Source organism: Glycine max, chromosome 20 (assembly GCF_000004515.6).
Source record: "Glycine max cultivar Williams 82 chromosome 20, Glycine_max_v4.0, whole genome shotgun sequence".
NCBI classification, from domain to species: domain Eukaryota; kingdom Viridiplantae; phylum Streptophyta; class Magnoliopsida; order Fabales; family Fabaceae; genus Glycine; species Glycine max.
In genome coordinates this window covers 37796510-37818816 of record NC_038256.2, presented here as the reverse complement: position 1 = coordinate 37818816, position 22307 = coordinate 37796510, and the positions used below count along the sequence as shown (strand labels likewise).

Below are 22307 nucleotides of genomic sequence, written 5' to 3'. Positions count from 1 at the left end.
TTTTATAGCTACTTATTGCCTTACGAACACTTGGGCAACCTTACCAACCTAGTCCGGATCGAGGAACAGTACCAAAATGGCCTTGATTCCTTCCATGATGCTGTTTTCATTTCTTTCTTTCCTTGTCATACTCAAATCTGAAGCCAACAACGACCAGCTACAATTCGTGTACCATTATTGCAACAACGAGTACGGAAACATTACCACCGAAACCTACTCAGACAACCGGAATAACCTTTTGTCCAATATGTATTATGACAAAGAAAATGACTACGGCTTCTACAATTCCTCCTATGGACAAGACCCTGACAAAGTTTACGCCATCGGTTTCTGCAGAGGCGATGCAAATCTAGATAAGTGCCGTAGTTGCCTGGAAAAGTCCGCAGTCCTTCTCAGAGAGCGGTGTCCAGTACAGAAAGAGGGGATCGGGTGGTTTGACGAGTGCATGTTACGCTACACCAACCACTCAATATTTGGTGTCATGGTAACTCAACCTAACAACATCATGTGCAACACAAAAAACGCCCCAAAGGTACATTGGTTTGAATTATCGGATCCACACCTACTTGATGGGTGTACATCACTTTTAGAAAGTTACATATAAATGTTTTTAACGTGTATATTTTGATATTTAAATTAATTTCCTGATCTTAATTTTTCCCCTCCTCCTTTCATGATAATAACCATGAATTTTATTTTTTAAAATAAATTATTCTCTAATTTAGGATCCTAGATCGGCTGCTGGTTTTGATCAAGTGGTCCACAACCTGTTGAACGAACTGAGAAACAGGACGACGACAGTGGCAGACCCAGAAAGTGATTCCAGTCGAAGTCGCAAGTTCTTCGCTGAAGGAGATGCTCCGGTTCAATCAAGCAATGTGACCATACATGCTCTGATTCAGTGCACACCTGATATTTCTAGTCAAAACTGTACTCGATGCTTGGAGCACGCTATGACGAATATTTTATATTGTGATGGAAAAAGGGGTGGTCGATATCTAGGACCAAGCTGTTCTGTTAGATATGAGATCTATCCCTTTTTTGAGCCCATAGTCCACCATGCACCACCACCACAACCTGCCACTCAGGTTACCACGACCACTGGGAAAGGTTTGTTTCACTCCATAATTTTGCTAGTAGTACTCTCACTACGTACACTTTTTTAACCATACAGGTACAAACAAATAAATTTAATTAAGCATGGGATAAAAAGGTTAGGAAACTATATACTTAACAAAAATTCACTTTCTCTTTATTTCATTTTATTTTCATCCCACTGATCACGTTAATAAGATTTTATTTTTATCAACCGTATATAATTAATTAAAAAAAATCTTCCAATTAATTATGACGATTTCTTCTTTAATAAAATTTGTGTTTTTTTTCTTTCTAATATAAGTATACAATATTACTAAGTAACATGAGAAGATTTAAGTTTGAAAAAATGAATTATAAAAATTCACGTAAAAATAACATTATTTCATTTCAATTTATCCATAAAATGTAAGGTTTAGAAATTACAAGTAATTAATTATACTACAGGTTATTTTCTTAGGTTTTCAAATTTCAAATTCCTTCACTATATCATCATTCATAGCCTGTTTAGACTTGTCAAAATATATCTCGTAATCTCAAATCAATCTTGTTATTAAAAAAAATCAACTTGGGTTTCTTTTTTAACTTCCAGAAAAGAGCAACCCATCACGAACTATCATTGCTATAGTTGTGCCAGTCGTTGCCGTTGTCGTACTCCTGGTGGCCTTTACCTACAATTATTTAGGAGCGAGAAGACGAAGACAAAAACCTTTTCAAAGTAAGTCAATATTTGTCCTTTTATCATTTTTTTTTTAGTGAATGTCCTCTTCTCATCTATTTTATATAAAATCTAAAAGCTCCTTATTCTCACGATTTCCTCTCTAAAAATAAGTTACATATTTCTTTTTTACAAAAAGCTATATAGAAAAAGAGTTTGAGCTCTCTTTTTTTAAAAAAGTATAAAATATGTTTGGATTTCTTGACATATATGATCGATTTTTATTTTGAATCCTAATAAATTTTTTACTGCATTAGATCTTTAATATATTTATACTTTTGGTTTTTGTCTATAACATTAATTAAATAATGACATAATATTTTATCAATAAATCTATTATATATATATATATATATATATATATATATATATATATATATATATTATAATTGAGAAGACATCACATAATCATTTAACATATAACAAAAACTATTATGAATTCAAAATAAAAAATTGATCATATAATAAAAAATGCAATAAAATATAATCGATGATTATATTTGTTCTTTGGTACCGTAAAATACATATAGCAATCATGATTTAAAGAATCAATATTTTCTCTTTTTTAAAGATATTTAATTGTTATTATAAATAATTTGTCTTCCGATGTAACTTTTTGCAAATATCTGTGCTCTGGATTATTCATGTACCGTTCATTTTTCTTTTCATTTTACTTGCGACATCCTTTTACCGTATAAACCATGCATTTATAATAATAAGGTATATATGATTGAGTAAAATATTTGAGTTTGTTTTTATACTTATATTTATTTCTTATAGATATAAAAAATATAATAATATTCATAAATAATATTTATTCATGCATGACACGAGTCACATGCTTTAGTTTTTTTTAACAACACACTCTAGTTAATATATATATATATATATATATATATATATATATATATATATATATATATATATATATATATATATATATATATAATTGAGAGGATGTTATTGACGATAAAAATATCATAGAACAAATGTGATAAGAAAATTTATTATGAATCTAAAATAAAAAAGCGATCATATATTAAAAACCTTAAGCATATTTAAGTAAAAAAAAAAATCAAATTTTGAAATATTGTATGAATAGGCAAATTGATTGTGAAAACTCATGCCACAGGTGAAGGAGGCGAAGGTGAACTTGATAATGACATTAAAATAGACGAGTTGTTGCAATTTGACTTTGCAACCATCAAATTTGCAACTAATAACTTCTCTGATGCAAATAAGCTTGGCCAAGGTGGATTTGGAATTGTTTATAAGGTATTAAGATTTATCTTTTTCATATAATCACACATATCTTGATAATATTTTGAGAATTGCATATGAACTAAACTTTGAAATATTGTATTTAGGGTACGCTCTCTGATGGACAAGAAATAGCAATTAAAAGATTGTCTATCAATTCTAACCAAGGAGAAACAGAATTTAAGAATGAAATTCTGCTAACAGGGAAGCTTCAACACCGAAACTTAGTTAGACTGCTTGGCTTTTGTTTTTCAAGAAGAGAAAGGTTATTGATATATGAATTCGTTCCCAATAAAAGCCTTGATTATTTCATATTTGGTAAGTTACAAATTTTTGCTTTGACTTTACCTTTGATGATATAAAGAGATATTATTGAACAATTTATTAAATTGTGAAAGACTATACATGTCTATGGTGGCTTGGGTATTTATGTAGATCCAAACAATCGTGTGAATTTGAATTGGGAAAGACGCTATAATATTATAAGGGGTATTGCTCGAGGTCTTCTTTACCTTCATGAAGATTCTCGATTACAAGTTGTTCATCGTGATCTCAAAACAAGTAACATTTTGTTAGATGAAGAGTTGAACCCTAAAATATCAGATTTTGGCATGGCAAGATTATTTGAGATCAATCAAACTCAAGCCAGTACAAATACAATTGTCGGGACCTTGTAAGTATAACAACACTTGAGAGTTAATAAGATATTCCATATTTTCAATTAGTGATTTTCTTTAGAACAAAAGCCAATAGGCCCTTAAAAAAACAATAGGTGAAACATGAATGGTGAAGTAATATTTTTTTAATCTAAATGTGCTTGCTTATTGTGATATACAGTGGATATATGGCTCCTGAGTACATTAAATATGGACAGTTTTCAGTCAAGTCAGATGTCTTTAGTTTTGGCGTAATGATTCTGGAAATTGTATGCGGACAAAGAAACAGTGAGATTCGTGGTAGCGAGGAAAATGCACAAGATCTATTAAGCTTTGTAAGTGTGATACCTTTTCACGACTATTAGTTAATAGTTAATTTCCCTATTTATTTGAAGTTCGGAAGCTTATAGTTGTACATACGAAATTTTCCACATTTAAGAAATTTCATATTATAAACGTTTTATTTTCAGTTGAGCAATTTTTTTGCAGGCATGGAAAAATTGGAGGGGAGGGACAGTTTCAAATATTGTAGATGACACATTAAAGGATTATTCTTGGAATGAAATAAGGAGATGCATTCACATTGGATTACTGTGTGTACAGGAAGATATAGCTGATAGACCAACTATGAATACCGTTTTACTGATGCTTAACAGTGACTCTTTCCCACTTGCTAAACCTTCTGAACCTGCATTTTTAATGCGTGATAAGAGTTCTTTGCCTACGGCTATGCTGTCTGGTGGGCAACATTCAGAGGTAACAAGGTCAGGTTATTCAGGAAGTCAATCTGCTCAAGAATCATCAATTATGGCTCCAATCACCGAGCCATATCCTCGTTAGATATTTGTCATAAAATTTACTTTTTATGCCAATTGGGCAAAAAGGAAATGATCAATTATTGAAACTTCATCCTTTGGAGTTAACAACGTAACCACCTACCCTTCCTGGTTAATTATTTTGTAGGGTTTGTCCTAGCACTTCGCTCCACTTTTTTTTTTTTTTTTTTTTTTTTGTGTAGTGTTTGCTTTCAAACTTCGGTGTTTTCTTTGTGAACTATATATAAACGAAACATATATGTTTGGAAATTAATAAATTTGAGTAAATATTTGTTTTTCCGAAACTGTCTTAAATTTTTTTATAGAAAAGTGATTATTTTTCTAAAACATATTAATCGCTACACACGTAATTTAGTCATTGTAGGGCTCAATCTTTAAAATCGCATGCCCTAATTCAATAACGCCTTTCAAAATAGATCAAGTAAATGATATTGTATCTAATTAAATCGAGTAAGTAAAAGTATACTTGTTGGTGCATTTTTTTGCCATGTTCTGTCTTCTCCAACGTTTACACTCTGATGAACACCTAAAATTTGCAACTGCTTGTTGGTGCATTTGGTGTAGAAGAAACGATAAGGTGTGGAAGGATACTGTCCAGGATCCAAATATTTCTATTTGTCTGACAAATGAACATATCACTCAATGGCAGCACCTCAGGTCAAGCAAAATGGAACTGAATTCAGCTCATCCAAATCCTGTTGCATCTTGGACAAAGCCTTCACATGGTTTCATGAAGTTGAGTCTTAACGCTGCTCTTTTTACTTAGCGTGGGGAATTTCGATTTGGCTTTTGTTTGCATAACCACCATGGAGTTTCTATTCGTGCAAAAACGTGCTGCTTGATGGGTTCTCCTTCTGTTTGTCATGTCAAGCAGAAAGCATTGTCTCACTACTACACATAATTTTTTTTATCTAATACTTAATAAAAATATTATTAAAAGTCTTTATTATATTTAAAAAATATTATCAACTTATAAATAAATATTATTAATATGTTTCTGTAATATTTTATGAAATGTTTTATATAATCCATATTATTAAAGTTTAAAAATATCAGAAGAAACCTTTAACAACATGAATTATACATAATATTTAATAAATGTTACAAACACATATTAATAATATTTATATATAATTTTATGATATTTTTTTAATGTCTTTAAAAAAAGTTAGTAATATTTTTTATTAAGTATTAGATAAAAAAATATTAATAAAGATGTAGTAATCTTTGAGCGAGGCACTTTCTTGGATTAATAAATCATTTAATTAGTATCATGTTATTGTTGACATGGATTGCAAATACGTGATTGATAATGTTTCTAGCAACAAGACCTATTTATCAGAATTTGGAATCATCTTGCAAAGATGTATAACTATATTTTCTTATATAGAAAACGTTCATGTGCGTTTTGATAGGAGACAAACTAAACAATAGCTCACATGGGCTTCTAGCTAGATTTTATGTTAACAATGAAGTTTTTAATTTTATTTTCCCTTTTATTGAATCTTGTTATAAATGAAATGAGATAACTTTGTTTCTCTTGAAAAAAAGTAGAAGTACACTTATTTTTAATTTTAAATTGGTTAAAATTGTGATGTTATTCAATTTAAAAAAAATACATTTTTTGTTGTAAAGAAATTACATTTGTTACGGCAAAAAGTATGATAAGAGATAACTCCAAAAAGGTTTTAAATACACAAGTTATTATCTTGAGAAACCATCACCAGTTTTATTTGATGTGAGTAAAATTAGAAAACTGATCCCACATTACAGTCAAGTCTAAGTCAATTATGCAAAAAAAAAATAGTTGATAGTTTTTTTATCACACATATATAGAGAGAAAAAACAATTTGAAACATTGAACAAAAATCAAGAAATAAGGTAAGTGTAGAAATAAAACCAATCGCGTTATCACATTCTATCTCGGTTTGAACAAGGAGAGTTTATATAAATATAATTTTACTCCAGGCATAGTTTTTTGCAAATAATTTTTAGGAGAGGTATCAAAAGAGCATATAAATTAAGTGAGATGAGATAGTTGAAATAAAGAGAAAACATAAATTATTAAAATAAAATAAAAATGTCGTATACGGTGTATTTAAACAAGGCATCACACCAACAAATTAGGCAAGTTCCAAGATATTGCACTTTAGTTAAGGAATATATATGACCGAAATCTAGCGAGGGTATAGCTCAGTAATTGATGCCTCATTTATCGATTTTTGAGTTGATTTAATTGCTGTTTCACTTGATCTTGTTTCCCTTGAATTATGCTCTGATAAAAGCATGTCTGGGAAGCTTCTAATGTTACTATCTAAAACAAATGCAGTTTCTGAAGGTAACGGGAGAGTGAGAGAATAGCTATTAAGCATGAGCACAACAGAAGCCATGGTTGGCCTGGCAGTCACATTTTCTTGAGCACATAATAATCCAATGTGGATGCATCTCATTATTTCATTTCGCGAACCATCATTTAATGTGGGATCTATAATATCTGTAGTTGTTCCATCCCTCCAGTTTCGCCATGCCTGCATGAATTTGCTCAAGCTAATGTTAATTAGTTACTTCACGGATTCCATTTCTTCAGTAATGTGAAGGAAGAAATAATTTTTTAATCCTATTATCTAATGGCAATGGTGAGAAGAAAAGAAAGACTTACAAAGCTCAATAGATGCTCCACGTTCTCCCCATGACGAATGCCGCTGTTTTTTTGGCCACTTATAATCTCAAGAACCAATACACCAAAACTAAAAACATCTGATTTTGCTGAAAACTGACCATATAATACATACTCGGGTGCCATATATCCACTACATGTCAATCATGGAAAAGTTTAATTAGTCATAATTAAATTATTTTACTTGACAGTTGATTCAAATTAAACTTTTATAACAAAATGGGTGATGATGTAAAATATTTTACCTTACGGAGTTGATTGAAATAAAGCTTCTATAACAATAATTAATTTGTAGTATATTTTTATACTTACTAAGTTCCAACAATTCTACTTGTATTTCCTTGAGTCTCATCCATGTGAACCAATCTTGCCATTCCAAAATCTGATATCTTAGGATTCATTTCTTCATCTAAGAGAATGTTGCTTGCTTTGAGGTCACGATGTATAATACGAAGTCGAGAATCCTCATGGAGGTAAAGAATGCCTCGAGCAATACCTCCAATGATATTGTAGCGCCTTTGCCAATCCAGTTGTGCTTTCTTTATGGGATCTATTGCATACATACACGGGAGCCATATATGAATTTTAAGGCAATTTTTGTAGTCAGGATCTTCAACCAGAACTAAAGTAGTAAAAGAAGCATTTTAATTATGCAGATGTTTGAACTTACCAAATATGAAGTAATCAAGGCTTTTATTAGGAACAAATTCATAGATAAGTAGCCTTTCTCTTCCTTCCAGGCAGAAACCAAGTAGCTTAACTAAATTTCGGTGCTGAAGCTTGGCCACTAAAAGCACTTCATTCTTAAATTCCATATTTCCTTGCCCAGAATCCCTTGACAACCTTTTGACAGCAATCTCTTGTCCATTAGAAAGCTGACCCTGAAAATATATTACAGTCAAGTATAGTATCTGAATATGCCATTTTTTATGAAGAGATGATATTTATCTGAATGATAAGTATCATCTTACTCTGTAAACAGCTCCAAACCCGCCTTGTCCAAGTTTATTAGAATCAGCGAATTCATTTGTAGCAGCTCGAATGGTATCAAAATTGAATTGCAATGACTCAGCAAATGTAATTTCATCTTCGTGACTATCTTCTCCTTTAACCTCACCTGAATGGGGACCCAGCTGAAATTATGTGAGCTATTCAAAATATAACATTGAGAGATATTATTTCTCATATAAAAACCAGAAGGAAATGGCTAAATTGGTTTCTCCCGCTATCTTTTCTTATTCTTAGCTATAAGTGATTGAGTAAAGCATGCGTTCAACTACTGAAACATTTATTTATCACATTGTTTACAAAATAAATTGTTTTTCGCATTATTTGGTATCATTGTCCGAAAGAGTTCAGTTATGATATATGTTAGACAACCATCCCTTTAAATTGTTATGACTGGATTTGGCTTCTAAGATGGGGAGAATGCACTTTAGAGGATAAAGTGCTACCATTAATTAAAAAATCAAATTTCAACTGGTGATTTTCTAAACAAGGAGTGTACTTTATCCTCTAAATTGTATCGCCTTACTATATATAGAGGAGCAAAATCCTGTGAGACTTTGTATTTTACTTTTGTAACTTATCACAGTAAATCCATTTCAGAGCCTTAATTGGACTTACTTTCAATTTTTTTTCTTGGCTTCCTAGCTCTTAGATAGATGCAGAAAAGACTGACCACCAAAACAACACTCGCAGCAGGCACTACTATGGCTATGATAGTTCGTGATGTCTTGCTCTTTCCTGCACAGATCAGAACACCCACTCCATGGATAAGATTAATAAAATATTCAACACAGAAAAGGTCGCCACGCCAAACATAAACCCAATTTTTGAACACAAGCACTTACTTTCCCTTCAACAGATGAATAAGTAGAACAACATTCACAGAGAGTAAAACGTTCAAATAAAAGCGAAAAATGGATCATTATGTCAACTCCCGGGTTTTGTTGGGTGGTTGAAAGGTTTTTAAAAACGATCCATGACAGTGATTTGGGCCACAATTGGGATCACATCGGTCACATTTATCTATAATTTACCGCGACATCAACAAACGCTATAAAACCACTATATCGCGACCAATATTTAAAACCTGCTATTATAAGTATCAAGCGGAAGGAAATTTGAGCAAAACATGACAAATACCTTGTGAATTTGGGGACGGTGATGGTAGAGGGATCGTAGGTCCGAAGAAGTTGTAGGGGTCAAATCTAATTCTACAACTGGGTTTCAAAACATTGCCTCCAGCCTTGCCACTACAACACCTTGGGATTTCTGCGATAGCTTCACCCAAGCAATTAGTGCAATCTTCCAAGGACAAATCAGGCGTGCACTGTGCATAACCGTATATGGTTTGAAAATTTGGAGCATGTGTACTAGCTGTACCATACTTACGACGAGAGTCACCTGATGCAGCTGTGCTTGTTAGATTCCTCATCAGGCTCTGCAGCGCTTCATTGAATTGGTCCACTGGACCCGTTACATTCATCGTTAACACGGTTTCCACAAAAGGTTCATTTTCCATGATGCCAAATATTGAGCGGTTAGAGTAGCGTAACATGCACTCTCCATCCCAATTAATTGCCTCTTTCTGGTTTGGACAAAGCTGTGTGAAGTTGGCTCTGGCATCGTCGAGGCACGCGAGGCAATCATCCTGGTTTTGATCGCCTCTGCAGAGCCCAATGGCGTATACTTTGTCTGGGTCTTGGCCATACGAGAAATTGTAGAAACCATAGTAGATATCTGTGTGGGAAGAGAAAGTGGATAAGAGGGTGTTGAGGTTGTTGTGATAGGTGCTGTTTATTGTGTAGTTGCCTTTGTGGTTATCACAGTATGTCTGAGCGCTGGCTCGTGATATGATTATGACCGAGAGACAACAAAGAAAGAAAAGGAGTCTAAAAGAAACTGCAGCCATTGAAATTGTCCTCCCGAATTCAGAAGTGACACAAACCAGGGGTGAAGCTTCGCATATCGAAGGAGCTTTTCAGTTTTCACCACCTTTCCTTTCTTTCTTTGCGCTTTCAGGTGATTCTTGCTATATTTGGTCTGCAAACTACGTCATTTTTTTAGCTTTAAAATATTGAACTAACTTACTGAATTTGCCTAGAAGTATTTGAGAAAAATTAATTAATAAATTTAAAGTGACATAAAAGAGATATTTATATTATTTTTAATTTTATATAAAGATATATTAATATGTAATTGTAATTTCAAATTTTTTAATTAATTTGGAATTCTTATTTTTTAAAATTAAAAACTTGGTCCATGGTATCAGGTAACGAATAACTAATTTAAGTCAGGTATATCCAAAACTTTCCGCGTTCAAATGCTGCCAAAGGAAATCATCATCGGGGCTTTCGCCTCTCCCTGGTCAACGAAAATGATAAAAAAGATTAAAAAAAGAAAACTAATCATATTTTGAATCTACAAGCCGTAGAAGAAGACAAACTTAAGGACAAAGTGTTGGCTGGATTAAATAACTTAATTAAATTCTTCTTAAATAATTTTTTTTCTTTCACGGTATATTCTTTGGCTAAGAGATAAATTAATTTCTCTAAATACAAGCCCTTCCATAGTTTTTATTCATATATTTAAGAAACATAATGATCTTCTAATCATACCATATTACCATCCCATTCTGATAACTTTATTCAAACGACTAATGCTTAAATAATGTTTTATTCATTATTTTAACATTAGATTATTTTAATTGTTTATCCTGGATCGAGAAGTATTTGGAGTTCTTAGGCGTTGGTAAGGAAGGGTTGTAGATGGAGGGTTGGGAGTGGCAGTATGGTCAGGGTGTGAGGCGATAAACGACTCAGGGATCATACTACTACCCCTCATGATGATTGTTATCTTGTGGTCAACCATGTTATAAACAGCGAAGAGGGGTGTTGTGGAATAAGCCACTACTTGAGGAGTTATTGGATCAGTAGGATGTGGAAGATGATGTGAGGATGTAGGGCTAGAGTTGAGCTGGATCAAAGTTGGACTTTGGAACTCTATTGTTGCCACTATGGAGGCTGCAGAGAGTTTCTCAGAGTTCGTGTTTTCTTACTAAACAAGTTGGTCATGAGGAGTTTATGGAAGGAGAGAAAAGAGAAGCAAGTAGTGAAGATAGCGGAGGTTGGATGCGCAGAATAAGAACACTGGGATTGCCTAGATTGGTTTTGATGTAGTTCTGCTCTTTCTTGGGTCCCTTAAGCCCTCCTTTCTACCCAAACAAACAAAAATAATCCTTGGAAGATCTTATATATATTCTTGCTTCTGACTTCAATACACAGCTATGCATTTATATTTTAACGAACCATCTTCGTGTACTCGACTTAAATACTTTGTAATTGTAGAGCAAATCTCTTATATATGCAAATCAAAGGGTCCACCTTGTAAATTGAGTAGGTGCTTCGTCATAAATTTTATTTATCATTAATTTGACGCACAGAAGCAGCATCAAGTAAACGTAACCAAAACAAAGCTTCACATTTTTTACTAAATAGAGATGTGCTAATGGGGCAAACATAGGATACATCTGACCGCCACTACTCTCTCGTTAATTGAAGTGAAGTGTCAATGGCTAACTGCACCAATTCCTTTTAAGTATTAAAGTTAAAATAAAAGTTCTAAGTGTGAAATTTATCAATATTTTGTTTGTATTTGAATATTTTATTAATAAAAGAAGTTAAAAAAAATTGACTTAAAAAAATTATAAGAAAAACAATAATTTAAATTGACAGAAAATTAAATTAAACAATAATTTAAATTAAAAGACATAAAGATTAGAGAACCCAATAATATTATACAAGTAAATTCAAAAAATGAGAATATTAAAAATTAAGTCTATTAGAGTTATCCGTTTGATGTAATGTTAATAATTTTTCTTTATTTACAATTATTTTAATTTACACATGCATCTATTTTATCTCTCAAATTTTTTTATAAAGCTAAAATAGTAAATTGCATTAAAAATAAAGATATATAACAGGTTAAACAAATATCAACTTATTCCTAGCGATCACTTTATTTAGATACTATTTTGAGTTCTATTAGAAAATAATATTTCCTAACCCTACACCTAAAACTTACCGTATAAATTGGTGATCAAACCACAAACAATAATATTAAATACAAGAAAAAATAATACAAATATAATATTCATAAATATCCCTTAATAAATAAAAGTAAAAACAACAAAAAGCTATATTCATGAGTGAAAGCATTGCACCATCGGCATTTACATTCTTATATGAAGGTCACGTCTGAAAAAGAAAAAAAAAGGACTAACAAGAGATCATGTTTCGATAAAAAATAAATAAATAAATAATAGAAGATCAAGTGAATCATCTTTTTTGTGACTCTGCTCTCAATATCCTTATTTTTTTTATCTCTTTCCTTTACTACTCTGTATTTGTTCCAGAAAAGGCACAATAGTTAACCCCGATTTTGCAATCAAATGTTCTGGGTTGAATCGAATTGGGATATCTATAAATTAAATTACTTCTTGATACGATGTTATAACATTTTTCTTGACTTGAATATTTAATTAATTGAAGCCCCTTTACCAAAAACAACCCTTGTTACAACAAATTGGGCATATGAATTAATTGTCTTCATACTATTTATAATATATGATCATCATATTGATCATTCCTTATCTCTCACGATTATAAATCTTGATGTTGAAATATGGGGATTTTGGCTACTTTATATATATATATATATATATTGGTCCCTTGATAAATGTACAAATACCCCTTCGGTGTAATGTAATGCCGAAGATCGAGATTTTTAAAGAAAAATTTGTGCCCTTGATACAAATTAGCGAATGTGATAAATAAAATATGTGATAAATGTATGCTATGCAAAGTTGTTAAAAAACAGATATACATATATAACATGCTATTGATTATAATATGTTATCATGATTATAATATGTTATCAAATTGGTCGTAATCATTCCAGGTCATAAAACATTTATCATCCTATATATATAATCATTCACGATTTTTTTTTTTTTTGGTATGCTAAGGAGGTGTAATTTTCCTCCTATCAAGTCAATCCATTTTTAAACTAAAATAATATACTTAGTTGTCACTCTATGATTAAGTCAAAAATTGAATCTAAAATTTTAGTTAACACTTGTATTAATAACTTTTTTATAATCACTCGTGAATATTAATTGAATATGCCATTTGGGTTTTGATACACATATCGAGAGTAGGATTGCAAGAAAGAGGGTGTAGGTGATCTCGTGTTTTTTAGACGTGATTAGCGTAGACAATGATCGTGCAATGCTTTCATTCATGGAATAGTTTATTGTTTTTTCTTGTTTACTTTGATGGCATCCTTTTTTTATTTTTTTAATACTAATTTTGAAGTGAAAAGATTTGGACCGTTGAATATAATGAAAGGTTTAAATAGGTGACTTTACCCTCTAAAGTGAATGAAAGTACACTTTCGAGGAGCCCAGTCCAGGATCTATAATATTTGTAGCTGTTCCCTTCCTCCAGCTTCGCCATGCGTACATGAATTTGCTCAGTTACATATATTGTTAGTTAGATTCCATTTCTGCAGTAATATAGATTAACACGCAAGTTTTTCTAATTTTACACTTAAATTCTAACAAGGAAGGTAAAGGGAAAGAAAAGGATGACTTACAAAACTAAGCAAATCCTCTATATTCTCTCCATGACGAATGCCACTATTTTCCTGGCCACTTATCTTCAAGAATAATCACTACACCAAAACTAAAAACATTCGACTTTTCTAAAAAAATTCCATGCATTGCATATACTTAGGTGCCATATATCCACTGCATAACAGTATGGAGTATGAACAAGCTTAACTAAGCAAAATCTTGTGAATATAAAAAAGCACATTAGCAATAAACTTTAAATTTTGTTCAATACACATAATTAACACACCCTATTATTATCAAACCGAATCAAACCATCTTCAAATCCTTTTTCCAATACCAAATAAAAATATCTTTTAAAATTGATTATATCCACCACAAACTTTACATAAGTCATGGACAATCCAATCATTGATCAGGTCAATCTTCAATGCATAGGGAGAAATGAATCAAAACAAAGGTCACAACCTAAATGCCACCATCTGCTACCTATTGTGTCATCATAATCACCACCAGCGATGCAAAGGTAGGAAGGAGCAAATCAAACATAATGCCAACATTTTAGTCTCTCTAAAAAATGATAAGGAAGAGGATAAATGAATGATTTTTTTTTTTGACAAAATAAAAGTTGAAAAAAAGTACACATATTTCAAATGATAATTTGATTTAAGCATAGTGCATAACTTTCACTTTGACCGCATAGATTGTTATTTTTTTAAAGTGAATTAATTTGTTGTTAAATTATACATGTAAATATTACATTTTTACACATTTTTGAGTGAATAAATTAATAATATTTTTATTTTTTTAAAAGATTATTAAATTCTCATTGATTTTTGCATTCAACAAACAAAATGCTCATTTACTCTTTTTGAAAGTGATACTTAACTTTAACTATTTTAATTATTACTTGCAATGACTTTTACTGATGAAAGAAAAAAAATATGATATATGAATCTTGATATATCGTTAGTCTTTATTGGTGTGCTAACCGTAAAGTTATATAAACGTACAAAATTCCAACCAAACACGCTATGGTACAGTAAAGACACCACTTTTTTTTTATACTTGAATATTACTGCCCGAAGAAATTAATTGTCGGAAGATGCATCACGTTTAAGTCTTTCAAGTTAGTTCCTATTACTTTCACATTAATCGCCACAATTTCTTCCTTCTCTAGCTACTTTGTCTTACGACCACTTCAATATAAGGACAACCTAGTCCAGAGGAACACTACAATGGCCATGATTCCTTTGATGATGATGCTGCTGCTGCAGTTTTCTTTTCCTTCTCTTGCCCAGGGCCAGCTAGAATTCATATACCATAAATGTAACAAATTTATTGCTGCAACCTACTGCAAACCGGCAGGCCCTTTTGGCCAATATGTTTTCTGACAGAGAAATTGACAACGGCTTCTAAAGAAGTTGATAAAAATGAAAGAGGATAAATGAAGGGTGAATTTTTTGTGTGATTCAATAAAAGTAAAAAAAATAAACCCATAGTTTAATTGATAATTTGATTCACACATTGACACATACTTGGTTTAGTGTGTTGCTTTTGGTGGATTTATCACGTTGTCTTTTACGTATCATGTAAAAAAAAAAAAACGTTAACTGAGACTTGATAAAATTAAATTATGAGTACATTTATAAAATTATAGATTAATATAATCATTTTTATAATATATGAACAAAATTGACAACAAGTGTAAACGTATATGGACAAAATTGATCATTTATTAATATATGATCTTACACTTTTAATATCAATTGACCTTTTCAATTTAATTTTTTTATCACTTTTAGTTGATCATTTTTAACATTTTTAGTTTTAAATTGGATTTCAATATTTTAAAAAAATTATCAATCATTAAAAATAAAAATATATCGCACAATAACTTATTTATCATAAATCTAAATGTAATTTATATGTTTAAAAATATTTATTTATTGTAAATTTTGTTTACTCCCCTAGACCTACATACAAGCAAAGTTAACTAACTTTTATGCTAAGAAAGTTACTCCCTCTATCTCATAGTAATCCTTATATGAGAAAAAAAATTATTCAAAAAAAATTATATTTTAAATTTTTAATGTAACAATTATTTGTTTTTATTTATATCCCTTATAATATCAAAGATATAGACAACACAACTAAAAATGAATTAACAATGATAGAGTTGATTTTGTAAAATTAATATTCTTTTTCATTTATTTATTAATTTTTTTTGTTTATATAAATAACCTAAGACGATAATTATAATAAAACAAAGGTAGTAATTAATATCATTTAATTTAACTATTTACATTTAAAAAATAAACTCTTTTTTGAAAGTGTAGTTTATTGAAACTTAATATTAAGAATAAAAAAAGAATCATTGCAAATAGAATCTCGATTAATTAAAGGATTTTTTTAGTTAGTATTATTACATAGAGTGAAACATAGAGTTAAAGTAATTAAATTTTACTTATATTTGAATTAAAAAAGTTTTTTGTTACTTATATTAGTATAATATAATTTATATAATTAAAAATATTTTTTTTATAAATTATAAATTTTTAGTATAAAATAAATATTTATTTTATGTAATGCTGCACATGTTATAATACTAGTTTTTATATTTACGTAGTTCTGACAAGCAAAAATAATATTTTAATTAATGTTGAAATTTTAATTCTTATATAAAAGCTCAATTTTTATTAAATATAAGACCAGCGGTTTTATACTTAAACTGTCACGGTAGCAAACTTCAATAATACAAATTCATAAAATAAGTTCTTATTTCTAAGAATTCTTATGGAAACCACTACTGGAGATTGCCAAAGAAGAATTCATGGTTTCATCCTACTTTCACAAATATTAAATTAACCTTGAGTCATCAAGTAGCAACTACTTATACTTATTGTAGATTAGTCTGCATATCGACCAAAAAAACTTTGACCCTGGCCTGATCCATGTGTGATCACTGACCAAAAGATAGCAAAGTTTTGAACAAATTGTTGTTTAGACACGTAAGAAGGGTCTAAAAATCATTTTCCAAGTGCTCTGAACAAATATCACATCATATTAATTATTTTTTTTATAATAATCAAAGATATGTTAAGAGATTTATAATAATTTACATTTTCTTATCCAATCAATTCAAATTAGATTAATTCATCATTTCATATTAATTACTATTGTGTTTGTTACTTTTTCATTAGTATTCATGCATATTATTTTTATAAAAGAATTGATTTGATATTATGAATAAAATATCTTATTTTAATCACCTTGGATTTTTTTAAAGCAAAATAAATTTTATTAAATAAAACCAATGTTAAACCGACACTAAAATGTTTTTTGTTTACGTTTTTTATTGTTTTTATGCTAATTAATTAATACTTCCGTTTTTCAAAAATATTTTTTAATGTAAGCGTCAACAATGATAACATTATGTAATAATATAAATGCCCTCACCCACATGTAAGATAAATTAATAATACCTACCTGTAAATACTCTAACACTTATTGAATAAAACAAAGATGACGGCTTTTGAATATTCTATTGCTCCGTAGTTTGATGTATCACGTTACTATCAATTCTCAAGTTGATGATACCTGTTAACTACTTGCACATTAACCACCACTATTATAGATTCTAAATTATATTCTTCTTCTAGCTACTTGCCTTACGAACACTTCAATGGGCAACCTAGTCCGGAGGAGGAGCACTACAATGTCCCCGGTTCCTTCCATGATGCTGTTTTCATTCATTTCTTTCCTTGCCATTCTCAAATCTGAAGCCCAGGATCAGCTAAATTTCGTGTACCATGAATGTAACAACCACTTCGGAAACTTCACCCCTGCAGGTGTCTACGGCAGCAACCTGAATACCCTCTTGTCCAAAGTGTATTCCCACGAAGAAATCGACAACGGCTACTACAATTTCTCGTATGGCCAAAACCCTAACAAAGCTTACGCCATCGGTTTCTGCAGAGGAGATGTTAAGCCAGATAAGTGCCGTCGCTGCCTGGATAAGTCCGCGGTCCTTCTCAGAGAGCGGTGCCCATTACAGAAAGAGGCCATTGCATGGTTTGACGCGTGCATGCTACGCTACACAAACCACTCAATATTTGGCGTCATGGTAACTCAACCTAACAACATCTTGTGCAACACAAATAACGTGTCGACGAAGGTGCTGGAACAGTTTGATCAAGCTGTGGACGACTTGTTGAGCAAGTTGAGTAACATGACGGTGGACGGCGGTGGCTCCCGCCGCAATAGCGAGTTCTTTGCGGAAGGAGATGCTCCAGTTCAATCAAGCAACACCACCATATATGCTCTACTTCAGTGCACACCTGATATTTCGAAACAAAACTGTACTGAATGCTTGCAGAGTGCTTTGTCAGAAATTTCGACATTTTGTGATGGAAAGATGGGTGGTCAATATCTAGGGCCAAGCTGTTCTGTTAGATATGAGACCTACCTCTTCTTTGAGCCCATAGTCGATGCACCAGCTCCAGCACCACAGCCTGCCACTGATCAGGTTACCACGCCCATTGGAGAAGGTTTGTTTCAGTCCTCTTTTTTATGCACATAGGCACAAACAAATAAATTTGAGAAAAAGGATAATGCATATAATATTTAATCATAATTTATCATATATAATAAATTTATTAATTTTAAAAATAATTTAAATGATAATTTATAATATAATAATAATATAAAATTATTTTATCTTATCACCACATAAATATTTAACTCAATAAATTTAATCATGGGATAAAAAGGTTTGAAAACTAGCTACTAGTACTTAACAAAAATTCACTTTTTCTCTTTCATTTTATTTAATTATTACCTTATTTCTTCTTCTTAATTATCTCTTTTGTTATTCTCTATCACATTATTTCATTTCACTTTATCCCTACAATATAAGGTTTAAAAGTTACAGGTAATTAATTATACTACTGGTTATTTTATTAGGTTTACGAATTTCAATATTTTTATTCCTTCGCTATATCATCATCTATCGCCTGTTTAGACTTGTCAAAATATCTCGTAACCTCAAATCATCAACTAGGATTTTGTTATTAAAAAAAATCAACTTGGGTCTACTTTTTGATTTTATTTCCAGAAAAGAGGAACCCATCACGAACCATCATTGCGATAGTCGTGCCAATGGTTGTCGTTATCGTACTCCTGGCCATTATGTACAATTATTTAGGAGCGAGAAGACGAAGACGCAACAAACCTATCCAAAGTAAGTCAACATTTGTCCTTTCTCATCTTTTTATTGTGAAAAAAATATTTAAAAATTAATAAATATATTCTTTTATGTTATTTTTTATTTGAATTTTTTTCAAACATTTCTAATTCAATATAAGATAAAAAATTTCAAAATATATTATTACAAGTTGTGGTAAATGAAAAATAAAAAGAAAAAGATACTAACTTAAATAATTAACTTTTACGACAGTTGATTATAAAACGATAATTTTTAAAACATGAACGCTATTGTTTCATGGAAGTATATATGGAGGCAAAAGGAGTGTGTCGGTGAGAGCTGAGAGAGATAGATGAAAAATAGTAGGTTGAAAGATAAAGGAAACAGAGGTTAGTCATGAGAGAGAACATATAACAGGTGTGGACTTTTGTCTTACTTTTAGACGTTAAATTTGTGAGAGAATAGAGATATTTATTTTTCTAGATATCCAATTTCTTTAGTACATGAAAGAGTGCTGACAAAATGGACACCTCTATTTTATAAATATTTCATCAATATTTATCTTTTTCTCTTTTCCTATAGTGTCATAATACTATATGTAATGATATTTGAACATCAATTTATTTTAAATATTTCATTAATTATTTCTTTTTATTTTTTTTCTTTTTATCACATCATAAGCGCATGATCATAATAAGGTGTTTTTTTTTTTTTTTTTAAAAAAAGCTAAAAATTCTTCTTATATATTATACCTGGTAATTAGGTTAATACTTAACACATATTTGTGATAACTCATGCCACAGATGAAGGTGAAGGTGATGATGATGAAGGGGAACTTGCTAATGACATTAAAACAGATGATCAGTTGTTGCAATTTGACTTTGCAACCATCAAATTTGCAACAAATGACTTCTCTGACGCAAATAAGCTTGGCCAAGGTGGATTTGGAATTGTTTATAAGGTATTAAGATTTATCTTTTCATGGAATCACACATATCTTGATAATATTTTGAGAATTACATATGGACTAAACTTTGAAATATTGTATTTAGGGTACGCTTTCTGATGGACAAGAAATTGCAATTAAAAGATTGTCTATCAATTCTAACCAAGGAGAAACAGAATTTAAGAATGAAATTTTGCTAACAGGGAGGCTTCAGCACCGAAACTTAGTTAGACTACTTGGATTTTGTTTTGCAAGAAGAGAAAGGTTATTGATATATGAGTTCGTTCCCAATAAAAGCCTTGATTATTTCATATTTGGTACGTTACAAATTTTTGCTTTAATTTTACCTTCACTTTGATGAAATAAAGAGTTATTTTGAACATTTTTTTAGGAGCCAAAAAGATGTAACTCATTTAAATTGTGAAAGACTGTGTATGTCATATGTTAGCCTGGGTATTTATGTAGATCCAAACAAACGTGTAAATTTGAATTGGGAGATACGCTACAAAATCATAAGAGGCATTGCTCGAGGTCTTCTTTATCTTCATGAAGATTCACGATTAAACGTTGTTCATCGTGATCTGAAAACAAGTAACATTTTGTTAGATGGAGAATTGAATCCTAAAATATCAGATTTTGGCATGGCAAGATTATTTGAGATCAATCAAACTGAAGCCAGTACAACTACAATTGTTGGGACCTTGTAAGTATAAAAACACTTGAGCTAATAGAGATATTTCATATTTCCAATAAGTAATTTTGTTTAGAATAAAAGCCAATAGGTGAAACATGAATGATGAAGTAACATTTCTTATCCAATTATGTTTGATTATTGTGATATACAGTGGATATATGGCTCCTGAATACATTAAACATGGACAGTTTTCTATCAAGTCAGATGTCTTTAGTTTTGGCGTTATGATTCTGGAAATAGTATGCGGCCAAAGAAACAGTCAGATTCGTGATAGCGAAGAAAACGCACAGGATTTATTAAGCTTTGTAAGTGTGGTATATGATACCTTTTCACTATTAGTTAATTAATTTCCCTGTTTATTTGAGGTTCGGAAGCTTATAGTTCAACAGATTAAATTTTCAACATTTAAGAAATTCCATTATAATTGTTTTATTTTCAATCGAGCAATTTTTTTGCAGGCATGGAACAATTGGAGGGGAGGGACAGTTTCAAATATTGTAGATCCCACATTAAAGGATTATTCTTGGGATGAAATAAGGAGATGTATTCACATTGGATTACTGTGTGTACAGGAAGATATAGCTGATAGACCAACTATGAATACCGTTTTATTAATGCTTCATAGCAGCTCTTTCCCACTTGCTGAACCTTCTGAACCTGCGTTTTTAATGCGCCGTAAAAGTTCTTTGCCTATGATTATGTTGTCTGGCAGTGAGCAATATTCAGAGGTAACAAGATCAAGTGATTCAGGAAGTCAATATGCTCAAGGATCATCAATAGTTAAGACTCCAACCACTGAGCCATATCCTCGTTAGATATTTATTTATTTATTTTATCAAATTTACTTTTAAAGCGCTTTGGGCAAAAAGGGTATGAATGATTCTGGAAACAAGATTTTAATTATTGAAACTTCTTCCTTTGGAGTTGACAAGCCGCTCCACCTTCCCTGGTTATTTTGTAATATGATTCTTGTTCTAAAATCGAACAGACAAAATTTAGTAAAAGTATATACTTATTTTTAATCGCATGCCCTTATTCAATAACCCGATCAAGTAAATACTATTATATCTAATTAAATCGAGTAAAAGTATACTTATTTTTAATTTTAAATTGGTTAAATTAAATTGTGACGTAATTAAAAAAACAAAAAATAAATTTACATTGTCGCGAATGATGAAAATTGTGATACGAGGAAACTCAAAAGAGATTTAAAATAGACAAGTTGTTATTTTGAGAAACAATCGCCAGTTCTATTTGATTTCAGTAAACTCAGAAAAAAGTAAAATTGATAAGTTGTTATTCTGATGAAGTGGTTTTTGACACAATCACGTTCAAGGTCAGATTGGTAAGTGGGCTAAGCCGATGGCCCAAGAAGCAATTGCCCAGGCGAGCAATTTAAGCTCGCCGACAGAGAAACACAAGTATTTGCAAAAAACACTTTACAAGTAAAATTGATTTTAATTTTGAAAGTACACTTTACTAAAAAAATTGTATTAATTTGAATGTTTGTATTAAATTTTCTCTTAATATTACGCTTAAAATAATTTTTTTAAAAGATAAATCATTTCAAATTAAAGTTACT

General features: G+C 30.9%; 3 protein-coding genes across 4 annotated transcripts; 2 read left to right on the top strand and 1 right to left on the bottom strand.

Annotated features, from left to right (window-relative positions):
- CRK77 (cysteine-rich receptor-like protein kinase) lies at positions 1 to 5494 on the top strand. 2 transcript variants are annotated; one of them, XM_006605955.2, is made up of 8 exons: positions 1 to 532; positions 726 to 1110; positions 1688 to 1813; positions 2946 to 3088; positions 3181 to 3391; positions 3509 to 3746; positions 3911 to 4064; positions 4219 to 5494. In XM_006605955.2, exons 1-8 carry the CDS (start codon positions 77 to 79, stop codon positions 4567 to 4569), a joined length of 2064 nt encoding a protein of 687 aa, XP_006606018.1. In that variant the 5' UTR covers positions 1 to 76; the 3' UTR covers positions 4570 to 5494. The 2 variants fall into 2 exon arrangements, with proteins under 2 accessions (XP_006606018.1, XP_040869232.1); XM_041013298.1 differs by having other exon boundaries at positions 7 to 532; positions 4200 to 5494.
- Positions 5495 to 6635: 1141 nt separating this feature from the next.
- Positions 6636 to 10273, bottom strand: CRK76 (cysteine-rich receptor-like protein kinase). Its single transcript, XM_041013302.1, has 7 exons — positions 9391 to 10273; positions 8869 to 8988; positions 8214 to 8359; positions 7913 to 8123; positions 7555 to 7792; positions 7225 to 7375; positions 6636 to 7093 (listed from the first exon to the last, which is right to left on the bottom strand). The coding sequence occupies exons 1-7, from the start codon at positions 10157 to 10159 to the stop codon at positions 6743 to 6745; spliced, it is 1986 nt and encodes a 661-aa protein (XP_040869236.1). The 5' UTR covers positions 10160 to 10273; the 3' UTR covers positions 6636 to 6742.
- A 7000-nt stretch (positions 10274 to 17273) lies between these two features.
- Positions 17274 to 21747, top strand: CRK75 (cysteine-rich receptor-like protein kinase). The gene is made up of 7 exons (XM_006605954.4): positions 17274 to 18429; positions 18996 to 19121; positions 19889 to 20046; positions 20138 to 20348; positions 20497 to 20734; positions 20877 to 21030; positions 21184 to 21747. The coding sequence occupies exons 1-7, from the start codon at positions 17565 to 17567 to the stop codon at positions 21538 to 21540; spliced, it is 2109 nt and encodes a 702-aa protein (XP_006606017.1). The 5' UTR covers positions 17274 to 17564; the 3' UTR covers positions 21541 to 21747.
- Positions 21748 to 22307: the final 560 nt, after the last annotated feature.

Excerpts from the sequence above, each read along its gene's own strand:
- CRK77 (XM_006605955.2), top strand. The coding sequence starts at position 77 with ATGGCCTTGATTCCTTCCATGATGCTGTTTTCATTTCTTTCTTTCCTT. Across the intron at positions 1,814-2,945 it reads AAGACAAAAACCTTTTCAAA|GTGAAGGAGGCGAAGGTGAA; the intron begins GTAAGTCAATAT and ends CTCATGCCACAG. Across the intron at positions 3,089-3,180 it reads GATTTGGAATTGTTTATAAG|GGTACGCTCTCTGATGGACA; the intron begins GTATTAAGATTT and ends TATTGTATTTAG.
- CRK76 (XM_041013302.1), bottom strand. The coding sequence starts at position 10,159 with ATGGCTGCAGTTTCTTTTAGACTCCTTTTCTTTCTTTGTTGTCTCTCG. Across the intron at positions 8,360-8,868 it reads GCCAAGAAAAAAAATTGAAA|GTGAGGTTAAAGGAGAAGAT; the intron begins GTAAGTCCAATT and ends GTCCCCATTCAG. Across the intron at positions 8,124-8,213 it reads GGTTTGGAGCTGTTTACAGA|GGTCAGCTTTCTAATGGACA; the intron begins GTAAGATGATAC and ends ATATATTTTCAG.
- CRK75 (XM_006605954.4), top strand. The coding sequence starts at position 17,565 with ATGGGCAACCTAGTCCGGAGGAGGAGCACTACAATGTCCCCGGTTCCT. Across the intron at positions 18,430-18,995 it reads TACCACGCCCATTGGAGAAG|AAAAGAGGAACCCATCACGA; the intron begins GTTTGTTTCAGT and ends TTTTATTTCCAG. Across the intron at positions 21,031-21,183 it reads CACAGGATTTATTAAGCTTT|GCATGGAACAATTGGAGGGG; the intron begins GTAAGTGTGGTA and ends ATTTTTTTGCAG.